The sequence below is a fragment of the Rissa tridactyla genome, chromosome 3 (genome assembly GCF_028500815.1).
Source record: "Rissa tridactyla isolate bRisTri1 chromosome 3, bRisTri1.patW.cur.20221130, whole genome shotgun sequence".
In the NCBI taxonomy this organism is placed as follows: Eukaryota; Metazoa; Chordata; class Aves; order Charadriiformes; family Laridae; genus Rissa; species Rissa tridactyla.
In genome coordinates, this window is record NC_071468.1 from 26,192,949 (window position 1) to 26,219,006 (window position 26,058).

The window sequence follows — 26,058 nt, forward strand, 5'->3', positions numbered from 1 at the left end:
CCATCAGAGGCATGGAGTAGAGAGCTTTCAAAAACACAGCTGTCTAGAACTAGAGGACAGATACAAAACAAATCACCTCAAAATACCTGAACTTCTTGAAGCTGACTCCTAGGCCATTTATGGCACTTAAAATGAGATTCTCTGTTCGTAACCCAAGCAGGCTTGGCGCAGCATCCCTGCTCTCCCCATAGCATCCTCTCCCCAGGCACAGAACTCCAGTGAAGATCCTCCTGCAGCTTCCACAGCAAGGTGGGCAGCACATCTGAGCCACAGATCTGGATGTGCCATTCAAATTTCTACCAGGGTCTGGATCCCTTCTTCACATTGCCACGGAGAAGTGGAGTTCCTTTTCACTGCTTGCCTCTCCTGATCTCATGCAAATTTTTCAAGGATACGTGCCACGGGAAGGAGTTTACGACTCCTCATTCAGTAGCCTTCCTTTTTCCCCTGTAATTGCCTCCAAGTGACAGGTTGCACAACAGTGATTTGCTGTTATTACTAGCATATAATCAGAGAACTAAATTCATAAAAAAGAAATTTAGGGAGATAATCTCTCTCAAATTTCAGACCATTTGTCTATTTATCCAGAAACACCACAAAAGAGCATTACAATGCTCAAATAAAAAGCAAAAGCCTTCCACAAGAGTTAGACTACAAGCGCCTTAACTTGTAAAAGGCACCTTTTTCTGAGCCCAGAGGCAGAGATGTCATCCTGACTATACACAGCTGTAGCACAGTTACAATTACAGTTACAATTACAATTTACATTTACATTTTAATTGTTAAAATTTACATTTTAATTTAATTGTAATTTACAATTACATTTACATTTACAAATTTACATTTACAATTACAGTTGGACAATTACATTTGTGCTAACTTGTGCCAGACATTGGCTATTTGCTATTAAGCAGACAAGCTTCCCAAAATCAAGCATTGACAGAAATGTCATTTCTGACCTTCCTTCAATTTCCTTTGTGATATCTTATAAAAAAGCCTTTCAGCAGCTTACTCCTCTTGACACATTAAATAAATTAACTCCCAAAATTATTCATTCCAATACAAAAATCAGAAGGCCAAAGAAGGGAAGTACATGATAAATTTGGCTGAGAAAGTGAGAAGCACAGGTGAAAATGGACTTAAATAATTACTTTTTTCCCCCTACAGGTCAGAAGATACATTTTCCTTGTTTAAAAATAATTCCAGTCCTCACCACAAACTAAGAATAAGCAATTGGATGTAAATACTATCAAGTGTTCAAGCCAGAAATAAGAGATGGTAAGTTTTTGCTTGCTTTTCATCATTCCAAAATTACTGCATGTGGTCACAGTGATCCCTTGTGCTCGCACTCACACATAGCATCAGTATGAGTTATCTTTTCCCAGAAAAGAATCTGAAAGGAAGGGAAAATACCCTTTACAGTCCTTTCTGGTAGACACACAAAATGAACTGCTTCCAGAGGGGGGAAGGTTGCAAGAACAACAGTGAAGGTAGGCAAATGTATCAGGGTAAGGAAGAAACAGATGCAGATGAGATTACATTTTCATTTGTAGATCCATTTTCTATGGCATGGTTATAGCCAAAAATGATTAGCCTACAGCAAAATTCTAATCCGTAATTTGGAGCAATTCACTGAGACCTTGCATATAGGACACTTTTCTCATACAAGGCAAGCAATGCTTTTGCAATAATGAGGCAGGTAAACCAGACTGAATTGCACACAACTTCTTTCAAATCGTAACCCAGAAGCCGTTTCTGAATGTCACCAAAACTTATCTGCGATAAACTTAACATGTGCTCATATAAAAGCGTGTATGTGTGCCATGTAAAATACAGCCCCTCCTAGCCCACCCATTAGCATGCAAGAAAATGGAGGTGTTGACTTATGTCAGGCTCCTGTCTGATCAAGAATTGGAGTGCTAAATACAAGATACGATCCGGAACTTACCGCGTGGTAGTTGAAAATGGCTAGATCTTTCTCCAACATTGCATTATTTTATTTTTATCTGGCAGCATTTCTTAAACTCCATTTTATTTACTCTGGATGAAATTCTGCTTCCTGGGAAATCTGCCTTTCAAATACTACTTTTTACTCCCTTCCTGAAGAACCTCTACCCTCACCAAGGCTAACCTATATTGAACATGCATAGTTTTAGTACAATTTGTCCCCAACACACTTGTCTCCAAATTATTTTTGGATAAGATACTTGAGAACGTGCAAATTTTAAGGTGGAAAGGCAGAGAAGAAGAGTTGTGCTTCTGCACATCTCATATCAGTCTATGACCAGAGATACCTGGTTTCTTATGCCATGCTGTTCCCACAGCACGTCAAAACATATCTGATTAATGCGTCTGACAGTTTTGCAGAAGAGCACTTGCCACACTCAGTAACATAGTATGGAAACATAAGACTAGAAGCATGATTTTTTTCCATGAACAGCACCTGTGCTAAACGTTGTCCTAATTTGTGAACTGACAAGTTTCTTGGTAGAACACACTGCCAAAGTCATTCACCAATATGTCGAAGTTGATATAGGATTTAGTTACATGCTATCTATTGTTTCTGTAGTTTCCACACCCTTACTCCTCCACTAGGATTTTTTACATATTGAACCAATTTGCAAGTTTCAGCAGTAGCACAACTTTTTCCAGTTGCACTACACAATCAGTTCCCCACCTCAGAAGCTGTATGGTCAGCCTCGACCAACTCTTCAAAAGCACTTAGAAGTTTATAACATCACTGGTTGCTCTCATGATTCATTACCTTGCTTTTAACCTTGGTAAAAAGCCCCAAGTTTTGATTCCTCATAACTTCAGGTAAAGCAGACATTAAAAACTTGAAGTTGGCATGTCACTGAACTGCTGCCCTATCTGGAAATCAGGAGCTCAGAAACTGCTTTTCACAGCTATAATCAAGCTTTTGAATATTAATAAATTTATAATGCATTTATTAGCTATGCAGATGCATATTTAGCAAGATAATGATATCCTGGTAAAATGAAACCACAGTAACACATTCAACACCTGTATTTGTCTTGAGACAGTAAACAAGATTGCTAATTTTTTGACTCAAGAGATTGTCTTGATTAAATAAAATGCAAATGAGGCAGAGTTTTCTATAGTGTTGGTAACTCCTTTTTAATTAAAGCCTTTTATTTTAAAGTTTGAGTGGCCACAATTTGGTTTATTGTTTAGTACCATAAATAGGGAGGCGAAGTACCTGATTTATTTTTCTAACACATGCTTTACTTTTCAGCTCTAGAGAAATTTTAGACACACTGTGGTATCTTTCTTACTTTCCTGATTGAAAGCTCCTCCATCTGGCTCTATCACATAGCAGATTATGTCAGCATATACCGATTATAAGTGACACTGGTCTGGATGTATCAGATCAAAAGCTTTGCTGTTACACTCAGAGGACACCAGGTGGTGGAGGAAGACTCCTGAGTAGCACATTTGCATTCCTTACGTTGTGACATTCATGTTGTCTTTCTCTTCAAGGCTACCTTCTCTCCTTCAAAATCTGCACTGCTAATAGCTTTAAGACCTAAAAATAGCAATACCGTGTCTTCCAAAAGCCTAGCTAGCATAATACCCTTTTTCTGAGAGTACCTTAAAGTGGACGCCAGCAAGGGCAATAGCAAGCCAAGCATATACAAGCACTCTTTTTTTTTTTCCTGAGCAGCCTCCCCAGCACCAGCCAGCAGGTAACAGCAGTGCACTTCACGCCATCTGGCTCATTCCACCCCACTCCATTTCCCAACCTGGCCCTCAGAGCCTTTAATAAGCTTTACCAGACTACCATCTTATGAAAACAGTCTGGTACAAATCTCCTCACTCTACCAGCTTTTAACTGGGCACTTAAGTGTGACGCGCTCTGATAAAGTAGTTAGGAACATTCACGTAAAGGTATTCACAAACTACAATAAAGTATTCAGCACTTCAAGGAAACACAGTGTCACTATTCATAAGGCTTCACAACACAAGCTATTTACTTTCACCCTCTTTTGCTAGCTTTTATGCTAAACCCATCATTTCCACACTTCCTGTCCTGTTCAGACAGTCATACAGTTTAGAAACAAAGGCTATTCCCACCTCTAACGCTGACATTCCTGTCTAACATACCAACACGCATAAAAAGACTGCAAAGCCTCTGGGTAGTAGCGATTGAAGAATTTAACTGTAAAGGCATAAGGAAGTCATAACTCAGGGATTTGGAGGGCAAACTACGTGAGATTTCTTAAATAATTGAGGATGACCCATAATTTACTAGTAGTCCTAGGAAATGCTATTATCCACACAGCTTTGAGAGCAAGAAATCAAGTCAGCTGTACATGAACCAATGAAATACTTGGGCAAATGGTAACTATCAGCAGCTGACGTTTTTTCCTTTGATAAAAAATTAATTTCTGCTTAGATACCCTTTTCAATTTTCTTAGAAGTGTTATCATTTTTTTTTTTTTTTAAATACCTTATATTTTTACTGTGATATACCACACATCTCTGCAGGTGCAGAGTACCTTTTCATGGTCTGTTACCACTACCTGACACAGCAGCGTCATTAGTATTTGTGCTGAAATTCAATTTCATTTGGCATCTCCAGAGCAATACACGGATTCCCTGGAATAATAACTGGAAGAGGAGAAAAAAACCACACCACTGCTGTTTGCAACTCTGCTTACAAGGCCCAGCAGGCTAGTAGATGCTGCTCTCAGGAGAGGTCTGGTAAAAACCACAGATTTCTATATTAAATATGTAGGTCATAAGTTCAGCTCAAACTCTGAAAGATAATTTAAACCAAGGCACTTGCTAGTAGGTCAAATAATTTTTAACAGTTCATCTGTTTTCTGCACTCTATTTCTGCTGCATTTCTTTGAATACTACATACCTACAGTTGCCAACTATTATAAAGTATAAAGCCTCCTTGTTACAACTAGCTTCAAGCTGAAAACAAAATTAAAATCTCATCCAATGAAGCTCTGATAATAGCAGGCCCGCTGTTTTTATGACTAAAATGAAAAAGCTTTATTCATATCGCAAAGCAGCTGGAGACCAAACAGGGTAAGCATCATTGTGCTAGGTTCCGCACTAACACAAGAGAAGGCTGTGCACTAAAAAGCTGACACGTCTAAATAATTTTAGGTAATGTTTCTCGAAGACTGGGGCACAGCATCCCACAGACTGGAGGAGCTAGAGATAGTGCAGAGGAAAACACGGGAGTTGAGAAGTCAAATGAATCCACTGTTACACACAGGCTAAACAGCAAGCAGAATTCACTTGGGAAACAGTGAACACCAATTTAAAGCAACCGTAAGACTCAAAACTGATACTTTTTTGTGAAATATTGTGCTGAAATTCTTTAAAAGCAAAGGGGATCCAGAAATGCATCCTACGTTATAAACAATTACCATTTTTCTTAGTATTTTTAACGTCCTGAAGACTTTTTCTACTGTATGACTCTAGATATTAAAGTGTTATAACTACAGCTTTTCTCACAGGTGATTTCTTTTCCTTCCCTGGAAGAATATCTAGCTGAAATATGGGGTTTAGACCAAGACTGAAAAATGAGCCATTTAACAGATATCTGGAAAAAAACAATTGCTATGTTAGTGAAGGCAAATAGGCTGAGTCTAACTCTAGTAACTAAGAGGATGAAAATGCTGAAAGGGGTGCTTGCCCCTTCCCTCTGCAGCGTGAAAAAAGTAACCAAATTGAAGTTAATTTAGAAAGTGCTAAAGACGAATCATAGGGGTGAGAGAAAAAGCATGAGGACATGAAAGCAAGCATGTACATGACCGTGAACACACACAAGCATGTTTTACACACTGACTACCATATATCAGTAATAACTATCTGAAAAGCAATAGTGACTAACCTCCACATTTTAGTGAAACCGTACATCAGGCTCACACAGCAAGGCAGAGCTGGAGGTTTGAGTCCATCCATTTGAAGGAGGAGGGCAGGAACACCATACAGAACCAAGTATTTCACATAAAAAAATAGTACTTGAGCTAAAGCCAGGCCACCTAAAAGAAAAAAGAGAAAGTTAAATAAAATAAAAAAAATAAAAATTATACCTTAAACTCCTCCTGAAATACTTTTAAAGCCCATTAATACTGATTACTTCTAAAGAGCCATTATTCAAAGAACTAAAACTAGCATCATCAGTTGATAGGATACACAATACCTACTTTTGCAACAGCTGTAAGGCACAATCACATGCAATTATGACTTCAGGCAAACACGCACACAAAATAGTACCATCATTCCAATATGAAGGCATAAGTAACCATCTGTAGTTCCACTTTCAAAGATCTTTGGACCATGGGTATTTGACTGCTATGAAAACCAAATACTGACTTATGTGGAGCTGAAAATCAGAACAGAAGTGATGAACATTTAACTACAGGAACAGCAAGTTTTATCTTTGCAAAAAAAAAAAAAACCCCAAACAACAACTTCCATTTGTCCCTCCAGAACAGACACAAACAATGGTTGTCTTCACAGCTTATCCTGTCAGATCCATAAACATCCCATTAACGTCAGATTATTTGCATCCCTCAAAGCATTCCCTACAAGATCACTCCTGCTGCATCCCAGGCATAGAAGACTGGAACTCCACTTGGCATAATGCTTACGGTGTATTTCAGTTTTTAAACCCACAGGACAAAGGCCACCTTAAGGTGCTTTAGCTGCCTGATTTCCAAAGGAGAAATTTTGGCAGTGTGTTTGCTCACAGCTTAAACCCCAGGTATGGCACAAAATGCAGCACCTTGCACAGGTGTGAGATGAAAAATCATACTGGCTATTCTCAGAGTTATTACTCATGCAAGTAACAGTCTTGGAACACATTATAAAGCCAGATGATTCATATTTTAAGTGTTTTCTGCTGAATAAGATGGTATTTGACCAATAATCATATGAAAAAATTCAGTAAAAAGCAGAGGCCAATGCCTTTACAGAAACTGGTGAGAGTTCACCCCTAAAAATTCCAGTGACTTTGGTGAACTTTTCCATCCAACTGACAGCTGACATAATTAAAAACTAATCCCAAAGGAGGGAAAGTAAAATTATTATGATTTGAAAGAGTAAAAATTATAAAATACAATTGGTACATCTCCTTCCTTTCCCTCACTCATATTGACTAACTCGTTATTTGACTGGAGTACTTTAGATATTTAATGTAATTTTAAAACCTTCCAGCAGACTTTCCTTGGAGACAAAGTTTTCAGTCTCACTCCAGCAGTACAAGTCCATGAACACCTAAATTTGCCTTTTTTTTTTTGCCAAAGCATCCCTTTTGCATTCTGCTGACTAATGAGTATACTATGGATGACAATGAAAAATTAAACATTAAAAGTTCATCTAATATATAGTAACCTAGGGTGAAATTCTGGCACTAATAATGTAAGTTGAAAAACTCCTTTTTAGTTTTAATATCATGGTCCATGTGCGTGATAAGAAACAGTTGTGCCATACAAGATAAAAACTGATGTTAGAACAAAATACCTAGACATGAAGCTTACGGTATTTTCCTTCAAGGAAGCAGTGATCTAGTATTCAATAACATTCTCCCCCAGAGGAAAATAAACAATCAGAAGCACAATTTGGATATTAGCCAATTAGCTACACATTAGATTACTGCTAAATCATCTATACAGTCAACTTTCTGCTTTAATTCCCACCTCATTCAGTTTCTCATTTCCTTTCTGACAAATTTCATTGGAGAGCTGAATGCTGACACCCACACAAACCAATTACAAAGATCACAGCTGCCTGTGCACTGGTAAAAGTCAAAATCCTTTGTCTGTGTACAATGGAAAGAGATTTAGAGACACAGTCTACCACTCTCTCGAGACCTCAAAATCAATACGTTTAATTTTAAAATGCAACGATGAAAGTTTCCGAGTTCTCAGATACAGAGCTATAATACACAAGTTCCATTACAAAACCACATTTTTACCATATCTAATAACATGCATATAATTTTTCATTACTATTAACTAGCAGACAGCTCAATAGCACTGTTATCTTAATTAAATGTAGATGTCACATCACCAACCATTACCCGGCACGCACTAGCGACTCTGCATGTGGCAATTCTAAGACTCACAGTACCAGCCATGGGAAGGTCCCTATCAAACTATGTAGATTAAGTTCTCATCCATCTTCAACTTATCCCAGCTGTGAGAGAGTTCTGGCCACCCATGGAAAATTAAGGCAAGATTCACAGCCACACAACAGCTGGGCTGCACTGGCAACAGGTACAGGGTTTACACCTTCTTGCATTCCAGCTGCTTTCCATTTGCTCCATTATAGCACAAAGCAACTACAAGTACACTGCTTCACCTGATTTAAAAAACATGAAATAAAAAAAGAAATTTAAGATCCATGCTAAATTTCTCAAATTCATTAACAATATCACATAATTTGTTCTCTAGTGTTCAATTTTAGGCTTAAAGAGAACTCGCACACAAGCATTATCTTAAATTGGAAAGAAGCTATATCAAGTGTATATTAAAAACACACCTAAGGGAAAGAGTATTGCAAAAATGTATCTCTTCCCCAGAATAAATTAATTCAAAGGATTCAGAGTCAAGGTCAAAGTTTTTTAAAACTGAAACACATTAAGGGATAAAAAGAAGAATCAAGTTAAAGTACCCATGCAATCTTGAACACATGCACATCAACAGCCAAGCTGTTTCAAGTCCCAGATTAAATTAACTTTTATAGAAATCGATATTTTCAATTTATCATCTTGCAATCCTTAAAACATTCTAAATTTTCCTATGCTTTAAAAAATACATCCACAGACCCTCAAATATTTACCTTCCTTAAATTTACTTCAAAACCACATTTTCTAAGTCTCATAGAGCTTTGTTTCAAGGATAGTTAGAATTTAGAATACTCACAGAATTTTAATTTTTAATTTTTTTTAGTTTTCATATTCTCAAAACTCTGCCTGATATTTTTTGACAGAAGTTATCAAACAGAACATTTTCATAAGTAAGTGACAAAAGCTTTGGATCCAGGTATTAGAAGCCACACTTGGCAGTTTTCTGTCCACAAACCATCACCAAAGCTCATGGTCAAGAATCATAACTTAGCAGGCAATTTTATTACAAGCACAACAGCACAGATTTACCCTTTTTGCAGCTACACTGACCCTATGGCATTAATGATTGCAGATGCTCATTTCTGTGAAGTACCAGGGCAGGTTCAACTAGAAAACACATACCAGAGATAAATATGCAGTCATATTCCAAAAGGGTTACTGACATATGGCACAAGTCTAATAGGAAACAGACATTTAAAACAGCTCAGAATTGGGGCCATATCATCAAGTTTAAAGTGTCAGGCTGTAGGAGGTTCATTTACCCTTTCTTTTATTTCTTACATGCCTCTTTTCCTACAGAAAAAAAAAAGTTATGCAGGCATTCCCTCAAATTAAGGTCACGGTTAAAAAAAAAATACAGCTCTGCACTGGAGCAGATAGGCTACAGATGTATCTCAACAATAATGCCAACAATCATAAGATGCATCAGGAGGTTCCAGCTCCATAAATCAATCAATAAGAGCACGATTATTGACAAGCCTTACACACTGGGCTACAGCATTTTCTTCACAGCAGGACGCTCCTCCCTGACAACAGCCCCAGGACTGGATCTACTACAACCTTCCTAGTTTGGTATTGACCACAGCAGGAGGCTACACCACATGCTGAGGGAAGCTTTCATACCAACATATGACTACCACACCACCAAATCAACTCGGCACAAGCCCCCAGGTAAGCAGAGCTCTGCAGCCGTTGATAGCAACCCCACGTACATCACGCAGTGCTGACCTGTCCCCCGGCCAGGGCTAACTGCCCACTTGTACCTGCTACACTGACCTGAACTAGTGCAAAAGTGACAACTCAATTCTGCTATTCCTGTCTCCAGCCACTGAAAGAGAGCATCGTGCAAGAAACATGAAGCACCTCAAATTTCATTACTGGAACAGCAAACAATGCAATTAATAATTAGGCTCATATTGCTTGGCAGTGTTTTTCACTGCTGCCTGGCAGTGCTTTGAAAGAGGTGTTAGCTCACAAAATCAAAAGGAATGATGAAACAAAAAAAGTACTACAGGGACTAGTGCAGCCCAGCTTCAAATCCCAGCCTTCCAGTAGCACACAAAAAGCAAGAAAAATCCTAAAATATATGGAGCAGTGGCAGGAAAACATATACCACAATGTTTGCCCTGGAAGCTAAGTACAAAGGTGAATGGATATAAAGACCCCAAAGTGAAGTTACTTAAACAAGACTAAACAGAGCTGCCGAGGGACTCTTGGTCAAGGCATAAACAGGTCTTCCAGACAGAGGAAAAACAGAAGCTTTTTTTCAAGGATACACATGCCTTGAAGCCACCTACCTTGAATACTCCCCAAACATCTACAGTAAGAATTATGTTAATTAGTAAATACTTGCAGGAAAGAATTCTTTAAATAAATCAACAATTATCACATTGTGCTGGGTTTGACTGGGACAGAGTTAATTATCTTCACATTAGTGAGTATGGGGCTACGTTTTGGATTTGTGCTGAAAAGGGTGTTGAGAATACAGAGATGTTTTCTTTATTGCTGAGCAATGGTCACACAGAGTCAAGGCCTTTTCTGCTCCTCACACTGCCCCGCCAGCAGGCAGGCTGGGGGGCACAAGAAGCTGGGAAGGGACACAGCTGGGACAGCTGACCCCAACTGACCAAAGGGATATTCCATGCCATATGACATCATGCTCAGCATATAAAGCTGGGGGAAGAAGAAGAAAGGGGGGGGATGTTTGGAGTGATGGCATTTGTCTTCCCAAGTAACCATTACACATGATGGAGCCCTGCTTTCCCAGAGGTGGCTGAACACCTGCCTGCCCATGGGAAGCAGTGAATTAATTCCTTGTTCTGCTTTGCTTGTGTGTGCAGCTTTCACTTTACTTATTAAACTGTCTTTATCTCAACCCACAAGTTTTCTCACTTTTACCCTTTCGATTCTGTCCTCAACCACACAGCGGGGCCAGGGGTGGAGTGAGCCAGCACTTAGTTGCTTTGTTGCCAGCTGGGGTTAAGCCATAACACACACAACTTAAAAATGTAGTCATAAAAGTACGTTAATTGCCAATGCTATCTGGAAGTTTAGCCTGCAGGAAAGCTTATAAAAAAGTTTACCTCCCTCCATCCACTTCTTTCTATAAAGCAGTGAACTACCCAGTGTTTTAGAGAATAAAATCTTACTAAGCTTTCTGATTAATGTTTATATTCCCCATTTTCAAAACAGACATCAAGATGCCAAATATTTTATCAGATTCTCCTTATCATTATCTTGCAGGATAGAAAAAAAAATAATCTCAGATTACTCTGTTAGCATTTCATTACCATTTAGACAGATGCACAGCTACCCTAATTTCAATAGCAAAACACCACGTGCTTCTTAAAATGAACTCAGAAATCCATTTCCTATCTATGGCTTTATTAGAAAAAGAACTGCAACACATCAAAACCAGCACCCTGCATCCAATTTACACAGACTACTCTGTAGGTCTTGCTTTCAAAGCGGAACTTAGGTAACATTTCTTCTTTTAACAAAACAAAACATGAAATCACCAATTACAGATTAAACCAGGTGACTCTACCTTTGAACAGATCACTTTCTACATTGACTTACATGCTGCTCATGGGAAAATAAATACTCTTTTGGAGTACTAAATGTAGTTAATAATTAAAACAATGATAGCCAATTGACACTAACTAGCACACGCTTCACTAGAACAAACAACTGGCACATGGTTAAGACCAATACATGAAACCCACAGAACACTCATGATTGTATCATACAACTCAGATGTTAGTCTCTACATCAGACACACACCTCTGACAAGACACATATATACAGATTCCTAGTCAAACATATTTTCAGAATTACAATACCTATTAGTATGCTGGATTAATCCAGTGCAACAATTGTATTAGACAAATACACTTTCATGCAGAATTCTGGCTTTCATCCTTCCCTATACCTTGTGAGACTGACATGAAGCTCTGTTTAGATGAGCAGAGATGAGTAAATGGTGCTGAATCAGCAGGCTAGATGTGAAACCTCATAAGGAAAATATAGGCAGTGGTTTATTTTTTTTTTTTTCAACCTCTGCATTTTCAGAATCAGACTGAATACACAAACGGATCAGCAACACTCAACAACTATTCCAGTTTCTACATAACAGAATGTATGTAGAAATCCACCAGCGTGAATTTTACCACTGATATTCTATGTTGTCACAGAGAAGAAAAAAAATAAATCAATTATTTCAATTTAAGATCTTTTAAGTAGTGCTGTTGAGCTTCCTGTTACTACACGAGTCAGTGAATTTGTCGTTCAGCTACAGAAGCCTGAAGAACATACATTGGAAAGGATCACCAACCTACCTATCCTTCATTTTTTATTTCTTTTCCCAGGCTTCTTTACATACTGCGTCCAAACATTACTCATTAGAGCAGATGAACCTCTGATCTGGCCCAGTGTGGCTATTCTTCTGGTATGCTGCAGTTCACTAGGATACTGGATTACTGGAATCCATAGTGGCTTTTATCATCAGTGCCTGCAAATTTTCGTTTTACAGTGTGAAATGTAAAGGCAGCAAATTAGTCCCAATTAACTTTAAAAACTGAGAAGAATGAATGATCAGGGTTTCCATTATCATGGAATATGGGTCTTTCTGCTGTGTCATTAATTCTGAAAGTGTCCAGTTCTTTCAGACAGTCTGACAGACAATACTAGAATGAGATGCAGCACTTATACAAAAACATGGAATTGTTATAAACACTGCATTTGGTGCTCAGAGTTAAATCAGCACAAATGCTCTGATATTGTTCAATATGCCAATAGCTAACTATTCACAGACATAAATATTTGTGAATATAGACACAATGATTTGTGAATTCCAGAAAGTGCTCTCATTCTCCAAACAATGGCTTCCTGGGATCAATAAATAACAATACTGTGCTGCCCAGCTGACATCTTTTAGCACATTAGACATTTAGCACAATTCTGTGCTAAAACATTAACTATTTTTTCTTAAGTTTACACCTGTGTGCACTCAATGTTACTTCAGGTAACTTTAGCATTTCTGCCTTGTCACGTATGGACATGTACGTTTATTAATGTTTAAAAATGCCAGTGTACAACAAGCATTGGAACTCAGTCAAGGTTCGTTTTGGTTTTAGTTTTTTGTATTTCTTTGCAGTCTCACCTCACAGGAACACCACACAAAGTGATGCAGAACACTCTGCTTCACACTTTAAGGTGTATACTGACCATCAGCATTACCCTAAAGATGCCAAGAACACAATCTCATAGCACTTTCATCTTTACCTGCACTGCTGGGATTTATTGCCCACTGTTCAAAGATATCCTAGAAGCAAAATGGAGGAGCGGTTATGATCTCCCTAATTAGAGCTGATTGCTAAACAGCCTCATAGCCTTTCCCCTCGGGCTATATCGGTGCAGCCAGGCATCACAACGTAAGTAGATGCTCCCCACTGCTTTGAAGCTGCTGCTGTTAAATAGGAAGTACAAAATGAACGAAAAGCCCAGCAGTGCAGACATTATAATATACCATGTGGTCAATCCTCCTGAGTCAACAACAAGCTGCTTCCTTGGTCCGAAATCTCTGATGTAATCAGAGGTATCTGGTGTAATTGGTTTAAAGAACATCAATTATAACATAGCAAAATAACAGATGGGAGTGTCTGGCTCTGTACAAGAACTGGTATAGACGCACGGTAAGATCCATAAGGATATGATAAGGATCAACACAAAAAAATATTACCAGTACCCTTACTCGCATATCAGTGGCTTCCTAAAGCAAGTCACAACAGTGGCCCGTCACCCTAAGGTGACCGGTATAATCATTGTGATAAAACAATTTAAGAGGTGACAAACTTCTGCCTCAGAATGTCATTTGCACTATAATATTTAAACACCTGCTTTCATTACTACAAAGACAAGACTCAATGAGAGTAGGGTTACACTTTGAATATACCTCTCCTAAAAGCTGGGTCTCCACAGAGGACTTGCTTCAATTCAAGGGATCATATTTTAATCAGGCAGCTTTACAGTTCAAACTTGCTTTAACACTGGCTTTCATCAAACTGTTGCTTTGAGGCATTTTTAGCCTCTTCTAATCATCTGTTCAAAGTACGTTTTAATTCTTAGGATATAATACTTAATTTCGTCAAATAAATATACAGCCTACTTAGGTATTGTCTGGAAAGTAACTTTTTCCTCCCCCCTCTTTTTTAAAATCAACACTGGTAGTCCTGAAGGGAGGGAAGAATCCACTGGTAACACCAAAGCCGGAATATTTTGTCCCGAATTCTGTAGACTTGCCTGCCTTATCCAGTTGCCAGCGCCTACCAGGTTGCACATGCTCAGTAACACAGCAAAGCATTTTGTCAGACATACAGACAATACCAGGAGCTAACAGATTTAATTCATCAATGAACTGACATTTAGAGCAGACGAAAACTCAAAATCCACTTTCTAAACAGTGATTGAGTGAGGAGGGGTAGAACAAACAACAGAGGCAAACCACTCACTCTTCTCTCCATCTGCTCTTGCTCTTTTTTTATACATAAAAATTTTATTTTTGAAATATATATTAAGCATATGTGTATATATATGCACATACATATATGCACATACAGAACACACACATTGCCCTCTACTGACCAGAGTTCAATACATAAGTGCCTTCCAATGCGCACTGCTCATCATACATGATCTCCAATGAATGCTTGACAGGACCATACCAGTGTGTGTATCAATTCCTGTTACTTGCTGGTATAGTAAGAGGCATCTCCTTTACTTCAGCAGTCACCAAGGCTTTTTAAGAACCCAATTTTAGGGCCTGGGGTTTCTCTGCTTTCATTCGCCAGCTGCTTACGGGCTAGCCTACATCTACCTATATAGCAGCCCCCGAATCTCTTGATGTTTTATGCTACATTTGTCAGCGCTCATTTTTTCCCACCGCAGTTAGGCATTTTAATGAAATACCACGTATCTAGGAAGGGAAGAAGAGGGGTAAGTCAAGCAGGAAAACAGAGCTGGGAGGCACTGACTGTTACTTTCAGGCCAGGTTGTTTGCAATTCCTTCCCTCCGCTCTTTTCATTAGTACTGTCATTTTACCTTTCAACATGAATACAAACTAGAAACATCAAACACTGAAGGAGGTCAACAGACACCGTAATTCTTAACATCTCCCCTCCTCCATCCCTACACTAAACAAGCTCTTTTTTCTTTTTTTTGGTTTTAAGTGTCCACTTTATGACCTGGGGAGAAAAGCCACTTTAGCCCAAAGTTTAGACACACTTTAGATTGGAAAAAAAATACAGAATATTTTTTAATTTAGGAAGCAGCGCAGTAAGTTCAACTGTAAGCTTCTTAGAGGATCTACATGTTAGCCTTTCTGACACTTAAGTAGACCACCTTTCGGACAGTGGCTGGCCATAATGTACTATTCATAAGTACCTACAGATGGACATAAAAGAGAAGTAGACAGGGTTTCCTGAAGTAAGGGTAGAGGGAAGACTTCTGCTATTGTTTCTATACTCACCCAAGGCCCAGTATGATGCAGCTTCCAAAGGTGAAGCGCTGCTGTAGAGAGCATGGATGTACATGAGGTGAATCATCAGCTCAGCCAGGCACCACCAGAAGAAAATACGAATTATGCCCACAATTAAGATGCCGAGATTGGTCTTCAAATTGAAGGCTTCTTGTCTCCTCATCTAAAGAAGAAATCCAAAGATGTTATATGGCACATAACTCACTGTTTTACTCAAATACTCATCCTGAGAACTTTCTTAGATTTCATTTGCTATTCATTACTATTACCAAGGGGACCATTTGACTACACCATCTGGAAATTCCTGACATAGCCTTGAGGGAGACTGGTCTGTCCGTTCTCAATCTCAGTAAGCAGCAGAAATCAACAAGAGGCCAAACGTGAACATACACTGCACCAAACTTGTAGGAAAGGCCAAGTGTTGTTAACCTGAACAGAAACCAGACGTGAGTGCTTTTTTCCTGATCATGTTATTCCTGTAACTTGATCAACCACTAGAGATAATCAAAAAAGCTTAAAGAAACTACAGCTATGAAGGAGAAGGGTTTCCAAGCAGCAGCTCTAGAAACAAGGACTGCTTGCTCTTAAAGTACCTCCAGCTTCTGCCAGCTAAAGTTGATTATTTGAGGACAGTTCTTCATTTTTCTCATGTAGCATTGCCAAGGTCAGCAAGACCTATGTGACATGCTGAGCAAATAGCAGTTACATGCAAGTTAAATATCGGATAAGACAAGGTTTGCAGTTGACAGGCTTTTCAAGATGCCCCAAACTCTTACAAGTACTAACTATAGTAAACACATTGGTATACTATTACTTTGTCTTCTTTCTGCGGTAAAAGAGAATATGATTAAATAACAGAAACATAGTATTGCTTAAAAATTCAGTCATGTTTTGTATGTCTACCATTTGTGTGTGCAACATCTCCTCTTCAAGTCTCTAACTGGCCACCAAATATGCACGTAAAAGGTAAGCAACCAACCCATCTGCACAGAAAAAAAACACACCCTCATAATTGCACACAGACAGTACAGGTAACATGCAGTTAGCTCTGCTCACTTACAAATTAAGCAGGACACTCATTTTGAAGGTTCATTTGTACCAGTTAGATGAAAGCTTGAAGACTACCATTTAATCAGGGGAATTTGCACAATGGGCCTGCAAAGCCATGACAAACTGCTATGCCCTGCTTCAACCCAGAAATTCAATGAGGCCATTGATGAAGTGTCACAGTCTCTCATTTTTGCCTGGCAATGGATACCAATTGCCAGCATTGGTATTACACATTTCAGGCCACAAAGCAGCTTCTCTGTCTTCATCTCCAGGACTTCTGCTTTCCAGTAAGCTCAGCTGGAATGCTCACTTCAGTCTCTGCTCTAGCCAAGGGGTTCCACAGGTGGTCTCTTCTGACAGCTGCAATAAACACACTCTTTGTATTGTGCACTTTGAATCAACTGCTGGGCTTTGCAAACTTCAAAACCATTCTCCAGCCTCACCTGTTAAGGCAGCATCTTCTGCTCAGATAACAGCTCTGACAACGCACTTCAGCAAACACCAACAATAAACACGTTAAGGTTGTTTAGTTTGTTCCATCTTCTTTCTGGCTTTAACCAAACAGGTCTGTGCATGTTCAAATGAGAACGTAGTGCAAAAATAGGCATCCCATTCTCAGTCTTCCTTTTTCTCCTCATACCAAGAACATGGGTGGTCTTTGCTGGGACATATCAGGTGAGCTTAGTTTCAATGCAAGACCCACACACACAATTTTTCCTACCAGCTACCCCCAAGCTACTCAACTTGGAGTCTCATGTGTCTTCTGAAACATTCCTTGGAAAAAAAAAAATCATCTCCCTCTGCTAGGGCTTCATGAATACAGGTGGAATTTAACACACTTCAGAAGCTAGAAAGCAAAAAACAGTAAAAAAAAAAATTACCTCAGTTTCTATGCAAGTCTATGCGGACTTTTCCTACAACATCCAGCCCAGGATAACAACATTCAGCCTTGCATCTTCCAAAGCTACTGAAGACAAATGAGCATAGGACTTGTCACTTAGGGGTCCACCAGAATCTCATTTTTCACTTTCATAAAGCCTAGTCTATTTGCTGTGGCTTGAACAGAAAATTTCCAAATATAAACAGAAGCAAGAAATGCCTAAGCTTCTACACATAAACTGAAGAAGCAGTTTTATCCTTTGAAATGTCCACTCATCCACTTTATCCCAATGATGTTAGCTATAGACATCATGGGTGGTGATTTCACTTCTTAAAGTGTGCAAGAAAATAAGGAAAGCAATAAAGCATGCGAATCTGGGGTTTTCGTGTAGAAGCAGGCTTGAAAAGCAGTCTGCAAGGTGCTAGAAAAAAAAAATGCAGTAAGATAGGTAGGTCTTTCACATTAAAGGAGCTGTTAAAGTCTGAAGCGTTCCAAGTAAATCATCAGCTGTTTTCACACCAACACAAAGGGAAATTGTGGTCTTTGGGAATTCCCAATACAAACCAGTAGCTTTTTGTGACTCTGAAATCTGTATCAGAGTTAATAGCCAGCTACTGCTGAAAACGTGAATTTATTCCACCTGATGGAGGAAAGGAAAACAAAAATCAAGTCCAGCAGCTACATGCTAAAATTATGAACACTCTCCAAACATAATGACATGTGTCTTCGGCTCCCTGGTTTGAAGGGATTAATCTGATGCCATACAAAAAGACATCCTGTAAAGCAGAACAACTTGGGGAGGATGGTTTGTCTTAAAGTTGATATTCAAATTCCCCACACTACACTCAAAACTGTCCAGTCTTCACATCCCAGTAACATTATTTGATATTTTCAAAATTATGTGGAAGATAGCTTCAGATGCAAACAATTCTTAATCTCCAAAGACTAAATAAAAGTTGTAATCCTTCAAATTACTAGTAAGGAGGAAAAATACTACATCATCATTTATAGATACTTTTACTGAAGTCAAAACATGCATAAATGAAAACTACTTTTCTGTAGGTTTGGGTGGTGTTTTTTTTTTTCCACAAAATATCTCATTGAGGGAAAAATATTTATTTTAGAAGGAAATAGAGATCAGATTAATCATCCATCCTTCAAGAACTATTTTCTTTCTTTCTACCTTCTCTAACATTGGCATCTAATCAACGTCTCTCCACCCAAGCATTAGATACAAAGATTTATTTTGACAATATATTTTGACTAAATATATTCTCCATTTTATGAGCTCAGCCTTATGAGAGTTCAGTATTATGCCATGGCTGGCATACAAGCATGAATATCCAAGATTGGTTTCTACCTACAGCCTTCCCTTTTGCATGCAGTGTACTTCAGCACTTACAGAGGAAAAGGACAATAGATACAGACTAACATTAGGAACACCTTCTGTTTGAAAGTTTCATCAGTACAAATTTTTGTCAAGTAGGTAACTGGAAGATAAACAGAAACTCAGGCTTACCTGTAAACTACATTATGAAACATATCATTAAAAAAGCATCTCAAGGAAAACTGAATGAAATCATCTACCTAACATTTTCTCATGATTGGTATTAATATCTGTCAAGATGAGGAATAAAAAATAAGCCAACATCAACCTTTCATGCTTTAATCTATTCCTCAAATAGGGCTTGTGTCTATGTTTGGCAGTTGAAAAGAAGTCACCATCCTTTTCAATATTTCATCACACAATTCACCTGAGAGACAGATGCACTGAAAATCTGTAACTGTGTGATCTTAAGAACACTGTTACCTGCTTACTGAATTCATCAAAGTTCATAAGGGGCCCATTGTGGAATGTCGGATAATAAAACACGTATGCCAGCATCCACAGGAATGAGTGGGATGACTTCTGGGCAGGTCCATGCCAGCAGTACTCCAGGCTGAAGCTGGTGCAGAAAAGGCAGCGGACAGACACGGTGAAGAGCAGCAGATAATACTCATTTTCAGTGTCGTACCACTTTCTCTGCAAGACAAAACAAAGCCAGATCACAATGGTGCTGTGTTTTCTATTATAGCAGGACAGCGATGTCCACCCAGAGATCCTAACTTTCAGGGTCAGCAGCTGCAGGAAGCAACTAAAGCAAACAGCAGCTGGAACGAGCATCTGAAATGAACAGCACTGCTAAATGCGTGAACATCAAGCACTGGCTGTCGATGGAGAAAGGGCCTCCAGAGCTACTGCGACCAGCATAAAGAGACAACAGCTTAATTTCAGAAATGTATTATGTTGTGAAGAACTATAACAGCAGGAGAGCTTTTCTTACAGGAATGCCATTATCTCCCTCAGATTTGGACCAGTAATACAATATCCAAACCAGCTGGCAACAGAGACTACTGACTGACAAGGCCACAGTTCAGATGTGAAGAAAATCAGTCACTCCTGAAAGTGCGAGGCTGGAAAGATGTTACTGAGCCTTTATTGAGTTTTTGACACTACCCATCACACCTGTTTCCAATAACAAAAACACATCATCCCAAAAAAACTTAGAAACATCTGCAAACATAGTTTGGCTGATTACACTTGTATTGCAGTGAGCCCTCTCCTCCTCACAGGAAGACACAATTTGTGTACACCACATGAAGAGATCCTACTCACTCCTCTCCCTGAGCATCAGGGCAACAAGCCTTACAACATATGCCCCGTTTTTCCCCCTTAGTCAAAGTAAATGCAACAAGGACATTTCCTGACAACCAAGCAGCAGTTTCTCTAAAATCTGTACTGCCCAGCAAATGCCATTAGAGAAAGAGCAAAAGTGAGCTTGCACCAACCAGTTGTGAACAAGCTCATTTGGTACAAATCAAAGTGTTGGAGAAACAGTCCCCCTCTCCAGGCAGAAGGCTGCAGTCAACAACAAGGTACGGTCAGGCTTGACTAAGCAACTCCTGGATATGAACTCAAAACCCAGGACCTTAAATTGGTATGATTACAGCTCCAAAGAAAAAGAAATGTGTTTACTAGAGCACTAGTAAAGTAGTATCATACTCCATCTCTACTGAATACCACTTACACATTAAGGCAAATACTTCCATGTCAATGCACCAGCCAGCATGGTTGAGAAATACAACTTTTCTAATTGAAGAAGCTTCAGCACAAGTCACTGCAGCTCTACTGCCTAAGGTTTTCAAGCCAACTTCTGCTTACATCAGCTGACAGGGTAGTACCCCATCTTAGACAGCTGCCATAATGGACAACCACCACCATAATTAATTTGATGCTTAATTAGTCCTTCCCACATTACCTTGGTTTCTTCCACAGCTGGTATGCGTAAAGTGGATAGTAGCATAAGGGAGCACAACCATGTCAGGAGTGACAGCTGAAACTGAGCCACAGCAAATGAAATAGTTGCATGTAACAAAATGACAGCAAAGCCCTTGATTCCCAGTAACAACCAGCAGGCAGCCATTCCATAAACCATCAAGCACCATGGTTTATACTGTTAGAAAGAGAAAAAAGAACAATTTAAAATTTAATTATTTCTAAAGAAAAAAAATGCACTCAATATCTGTGCTGTCTTACACAGAGTCTACAGTAGAAACAAACGCAGCCAACAAGGTTAAGAACACACATGAAACAATACAGGGAAACTCAACTGTATCCATAAAGACAGAAGGGAAGGGGTTTCTATAGTAGTGTGTGTGAAATCCAGAGCCTCCCTGATCTAGAGGGAGAACATAACTTCCTCCTTTCCTTCCCTAAACTAGCATGTGTGACACCACATGCTGGTCATTACACACAATCATGCCTAAACCCAAGCAGTCATCACCTCTATCTTGGAAAGGAATAATCACACCCTCCCTTTGTGTACAGGTCAAATGACACTCGTTAATGGGTCACAAAAAAGCACAGGCTTTCGTGGATTGGAGGCTGAAGTCTCCAAACACTAAGGCAACCAACAAACTCACTCTGACATTATTACAGACCCACTCAAACAATTCACCCCACAGAATGGGATTTCTCATAAGTAGCCTCAGTGTCAAGTTTCCCATGCCCGGAGTAACTTGAAACCGACAGAAACTCCCTGCTGTGAAGAAAATCCATACATACCTTCTCCACCAAGAGCCTGGACACTTGTGATACCAGCAGGTGACCAGCCAGAAGCCACAGTATACGTTCCCTTCCCCATTCGATCCAGTAGCTCCACTCAAAGTCCATGGGGTCCTGGGGCAGCAAGGGAACTGGTGAGTATGCGTATCTGGCCATAAAGGCATGCTCTTACAGGACCAAGGAAACATCTCCACAACACACCAGGAAACATCACACCCAACACCACAGAACTCAACATCTGGGGAATGTCTTTTTTCAGTAATGCAGTTGTGATCACTTACAGCAGTGAGCTCCGACAGCTCTGCTTTGACTTCCAATGGTGCGAAATTCAGAAAAAGAGCTTTAGACGGTGTTGTGACTCCTAAACCCCATGCTAGCGCTGAACCTGATTGAGCAGCAGTCACTGCCGTTCCCTACAAACACCATGGGAGTTTTCTAACCACAAAGTGGCCAGGGAGGCACCTACGCACACACCCCTCCTCCCTGGGACATGGGCTGGTGACTACACAGAGATGCAGCCTGTTTCTCAGGGCGTCCCAGTCCTACACATCCTTGCTTTGGTTCCCCACCAGGAAACTTCTTGGGAAACAACAAATTCGTCTGCTACTACTACTGTTGCTAACCATCTCTTCAAACCCAACAAATTCACACCTCTGCTTGCCCTGATCCTCTTAATTTTAGGATTTTTTTCATTTAGAAAGAAAAAAAACCAACACAGTTTTGGACTACACTTAACCCATGCAAAGTTTAGCCAGGATTTTTTCTTTTTTCACCTTCTGTCAGCCTTTTACAACAGAGCTTTTAAGAAAGGCGACAGAGAAGCAGAGCACTGCCTTCCCTGTGCATGTCCCTCACCTCTCCTGAGTGATTAAGAGAGCAACACTGCTCCACCTTGGAAGACCAAGAGCTTCGGTGAAAAGGCACCTTGCCAGGAGAGAAGTTTCACTCCTTGTTTCAAGAAAGCTTAGGTGGGATCAGATGAAGTTAGGTCAGCTGGAGACTCTTGTGACATAGGGTTTTTATCTACATTAGGTAAGGGGGATCAGCTGGCAGCCCTGCCCCCAGTAAACAGCCCCACTAAAAGTTCATCTCCACAATTGCTTTATGACTTTCTTGAAAGCACATATCAAGGGTCCCTAACTAGCAGTGATGGGGGGACTAAACACCAAAATACTTCTACAAATATGCATTCCTGGTCTTGTGTAAATCATCCTCAATATTAGTTGCACTTCTTCAAAAGGATGTGAGGTCAAAAGCAGACGGGGAGGGGGGCTGAGGTGGTGGTGGGGTGTTGGTTGATTTTGGTTTGGGGTAGAGGGATGCTAGTTTTCTTATTAGTTAAGAACAACCATGTTTCTTAAAGCCCTTATACCTCAAAAATCTGTTCTCCTCTATCCTGAACTACAGGTCAACCAAGAGGAAAATGTATTTTCACTAATGTTAAGCATTATCCAAACCACCCAGTGACAGGAAAAAGGGGAAAAAGGCTGCAGGAATTGTTGACACTTCTCATCACAGCTTTTAAGGCTGAACAGTAAACCAGAAGGTAATTAAGTGATGTAACAAAGGAGAGACACTGAGCCCAGGGATCAAGAAACAAAACAAAACTCTGGTTATGATTCTTAGATCTAGACACACCTGGCAAGTCCCTTTTCCTCATCAGAGACTTACTAAAATTAACTATCAGTGTCCCAATCTCCAAAGTTACTACAAACCTCTGAAGCTAAATCAGAAGCACCGGTGAGCAAAGGGCATGGAGACATGATGTTCACATTCTTGCCACAAAATAAAAGACACTGGTACCAATCACCCATCCTACCTTTTTGAGGCCCTGGAAGAGAGTCCCTGGTTCTAGCCCAAACCTTCTGTCCATCACAGCTTCATACTCTGCAGAGAAGAGCAAACCTTTGCTAAGGACACAGCAGCCAGAGCAGAGAGTCAGGGATGTGGCCTCTGTTGCTCAAGAGCAACATGTTCCCACATTGCCTCTGCCCATGGAGACACTTGGAGCCAGGAAAGCGCACATCACCTTGTCACTGCTCACCAGGCAAGCTGCCCAACCAGGCCACGGCTCTGTCCCATGGCAAAGGCAAAACCACTGAATGCTCAGAACTTATGTTTTGATTCTCCCTTGCAACAAGGGCAGTAGCAGGCAGCGACCAACCTTTTACCACACAAAACCCACACTAATCCTCATTTCCCCTCTTTCAGGGCTGCCTGGTTTCTCCCACCAGAGCAGAAGAGACACACAGAGCTGACAGTGACTAGCACAGCCAGAGCAGGGCAAAGCTGCTCAGAGAAGCTGCCTCCAGAGCCCATTCCCATACAGCATTTTGCCATCTCTACAAAAGACGTGCTGCGCATGTGGGTGCACAGCTCTGTACTCATTCACCCAGCACTTCCTTCACTACCCTGCAAGTGCCTTTCTGGCACTCCTGTTCTTCCTGTAAGCTCTTTTGAGAGCCAGCCAGGGTCATTAATGTAGAACACCTTGCTGATTAAAGCCTAACAGGATGCATTACACATTTCCCTAACGAGCCCCTCTAACTAGCTATACTTTTATTAGATAATACCCTTTTCATTTCCCTTAAGATACCGATGTGCCAGAACACAGCTTCTTTTCATCTACAAATTGTATTTAAATTGCACTACACAGCTCCACTGAACCGAACCAAGCCACTATAGCAGCTACCAAGAGGTTACGCAAGGCACAGGTGGGTATTTGGAAGCAAACTGACCCCAAAAGCTGCACAGACAACCCAGCAGAGGAGCCCCAGAGCTCCAGGCAGGGCAGGACCCACCTGCCCTGAGGCCTCCTCAAGTTCAACCCCCAGCAAGCACCATCAAGAGGTACAGCTGCTTTTGAACCACCCACCTCCATGAGGCTGCAGGGGAGAAGATTCAAGACTAGCCAGGAAAAAATCCAATTCAGAGCCAACATTCCTGCACTTCCCCCATTTGAGTAGCTGAGCTTCAGTGGTCTCCCTCGTCTCCTCCCTGACAGCTGAGTGCCAGGACACCACCTCCAAGGGTGTCCCAGCACTCGATGCAGAAAAGCCTTGGGAAAAGCTCTCTGCCCAGCTGGCAGCTGGCTACTGCTTCCTCAGACAGGGCTGGTGTGCAGCCAGGAAGCGCACAGGCGCTCCTTGCAGAAGAGCAAAGTAGAAACCAACCCGGAGAGGACAACCCAAGCCCAGCAGCCTCACCAGCCACCAGCTGGAAGCGCTGCAGGAGCGGGCACAGCCCCGTCGCTGACTTACTTTGAGACACCTGGTGCGCTTCGTAGAAAGCGTAGAGGTGAGAGCCCACGGCCAGGAGCCCGTAGATACACATCTCCCAGGCCGGCAGCAGCATCGGCCCGGGGGCTGCTCCGCCGCAGACCCCGCCGGCTACCTCCCTGCGGGGAAAGAGAGGACGGGAGAGGTTTCCCCGCGGAAGACGGACGCGTACCGAGCGGCAGGACAACTCGCATCGGGCACCGCACGCCGGGCCCTCGGCGCGGGACCCGGGCGGGCCGGGCAGCGGCCACCGAGCGCGCCTCAGGCCCCGGCGCTGCCACGGCCCTGCGGCGAGGCGGGTCAGGGCAAGGAGTCGGCCGGGTTCCGCGCCGGGAGGGTAGGCTAGGCGAGCCCTGCCCGGCCGCGACAGCTACGGAGGCCCCGGGGCCGAGAGCTCAGTGCGGCACGGATCCGAACTAGGGCCAGGGCCGGACCCCGACTGTTCTCGCCGACCGGGGACCGAGGGGAGTGGAGGGGGGACCCCGCTCCCCCTTACCTGAGGAGGGTTCCGCCGCCAGGAGCGGGAGCAGCAGCCCCAGGCGGGCCGAGACGAGGCTCCAGCCCTGCGGCGAGCAGGCACACCCCCGGCGAAAGGCAACTCCGGGCCGAGATGCCCCCGGCCGATCCACAGACCACCCGACCACGGCCCCGCCCGCTGCGGCCGCCCCCCGCGGCGGGAGCGGGGCGGAGCGGGACGGAGCTCCCCGCCCCTGCGCGCCCGCTCCCGGCCGCCGGGCGGCGCCGCGGCCCTTCTGCCGCGGCGGAACGAACCCGGCGGCCCCCGCTGCGCCTCCCGTTGCGGGTCCGATCGGCCACGCGGGCTGGTGCATGGAGAGGGGCAGGCCCCGATCCCCGCACCTCGCCGGCTGCGGCTGCATCAGATTCAATAAACCAAGTGCAAGGTCCTGCACCTGGGTCGGGGCAGGCCCCGGTAGCAATACAGGCTGGGGGATGAAGGGATTGAGAGCGGCCCTGAGGAGAAGGGCTTGGGGGTACTGCTGGGTGAAAAGCTGGACGTGAGCCGGCAACGTGCGCTCGCAGCCCAGGACAACTGTATCCTGGCCTGCATCAAAAGAGGCATGGCCAGCAGGTCG

At 41.8% G+C, this 26,058-nt stretch overlaps 1 protein-coding gene across 1 annotated transcript in view; it reads right to left on the bottom strand.

Annotated features, from left to right (window-relative positions):
• The window catches only part of HHAT (hedgehog acyltransferase), a 156,611-nt gene extending 131,002 nt beyond the window's left edge, over positions 1–25,609 (bottom strand). Inside the window, exons 1-8 of the mRNA XM_054196883.1 lie at positions 25,461–25,609; positions 24,947–25,083; positions 23,506–23,573; positions 21,687–21,800; positions 20,881–21,075; positions 19,392–19,604; positions 15,643–15,814; positions 5,876–6,026 (exon numbers count right to left, since the gene is read on the bottom strand). Coding sequence (XP_054052858.1) covers positions 5,876–6,026; positions 15,643–15,814; positions 19,392–19,604; positions 20,881–21,075; positions 21,687–21,800; positions 23,506–23,573; positions 24,947–25,040 — 1,007 coding nt within the window. The 5' untranslated portion in view covers positions 25,041–25,083; positions 25,461–25,609. The remainder of the gene's footprint in view (positions 1–5,875; positions 6,027–15,642; positions 15,815–19,391; positions 19,605–20,880; positions 21,076–21,686; positions 21,801–23,505; positions 23,574–24,946; positions 25,084–25,460) is intronic.
• Positions 25,610–26,058: the final 449 nt, after the last annotated feature.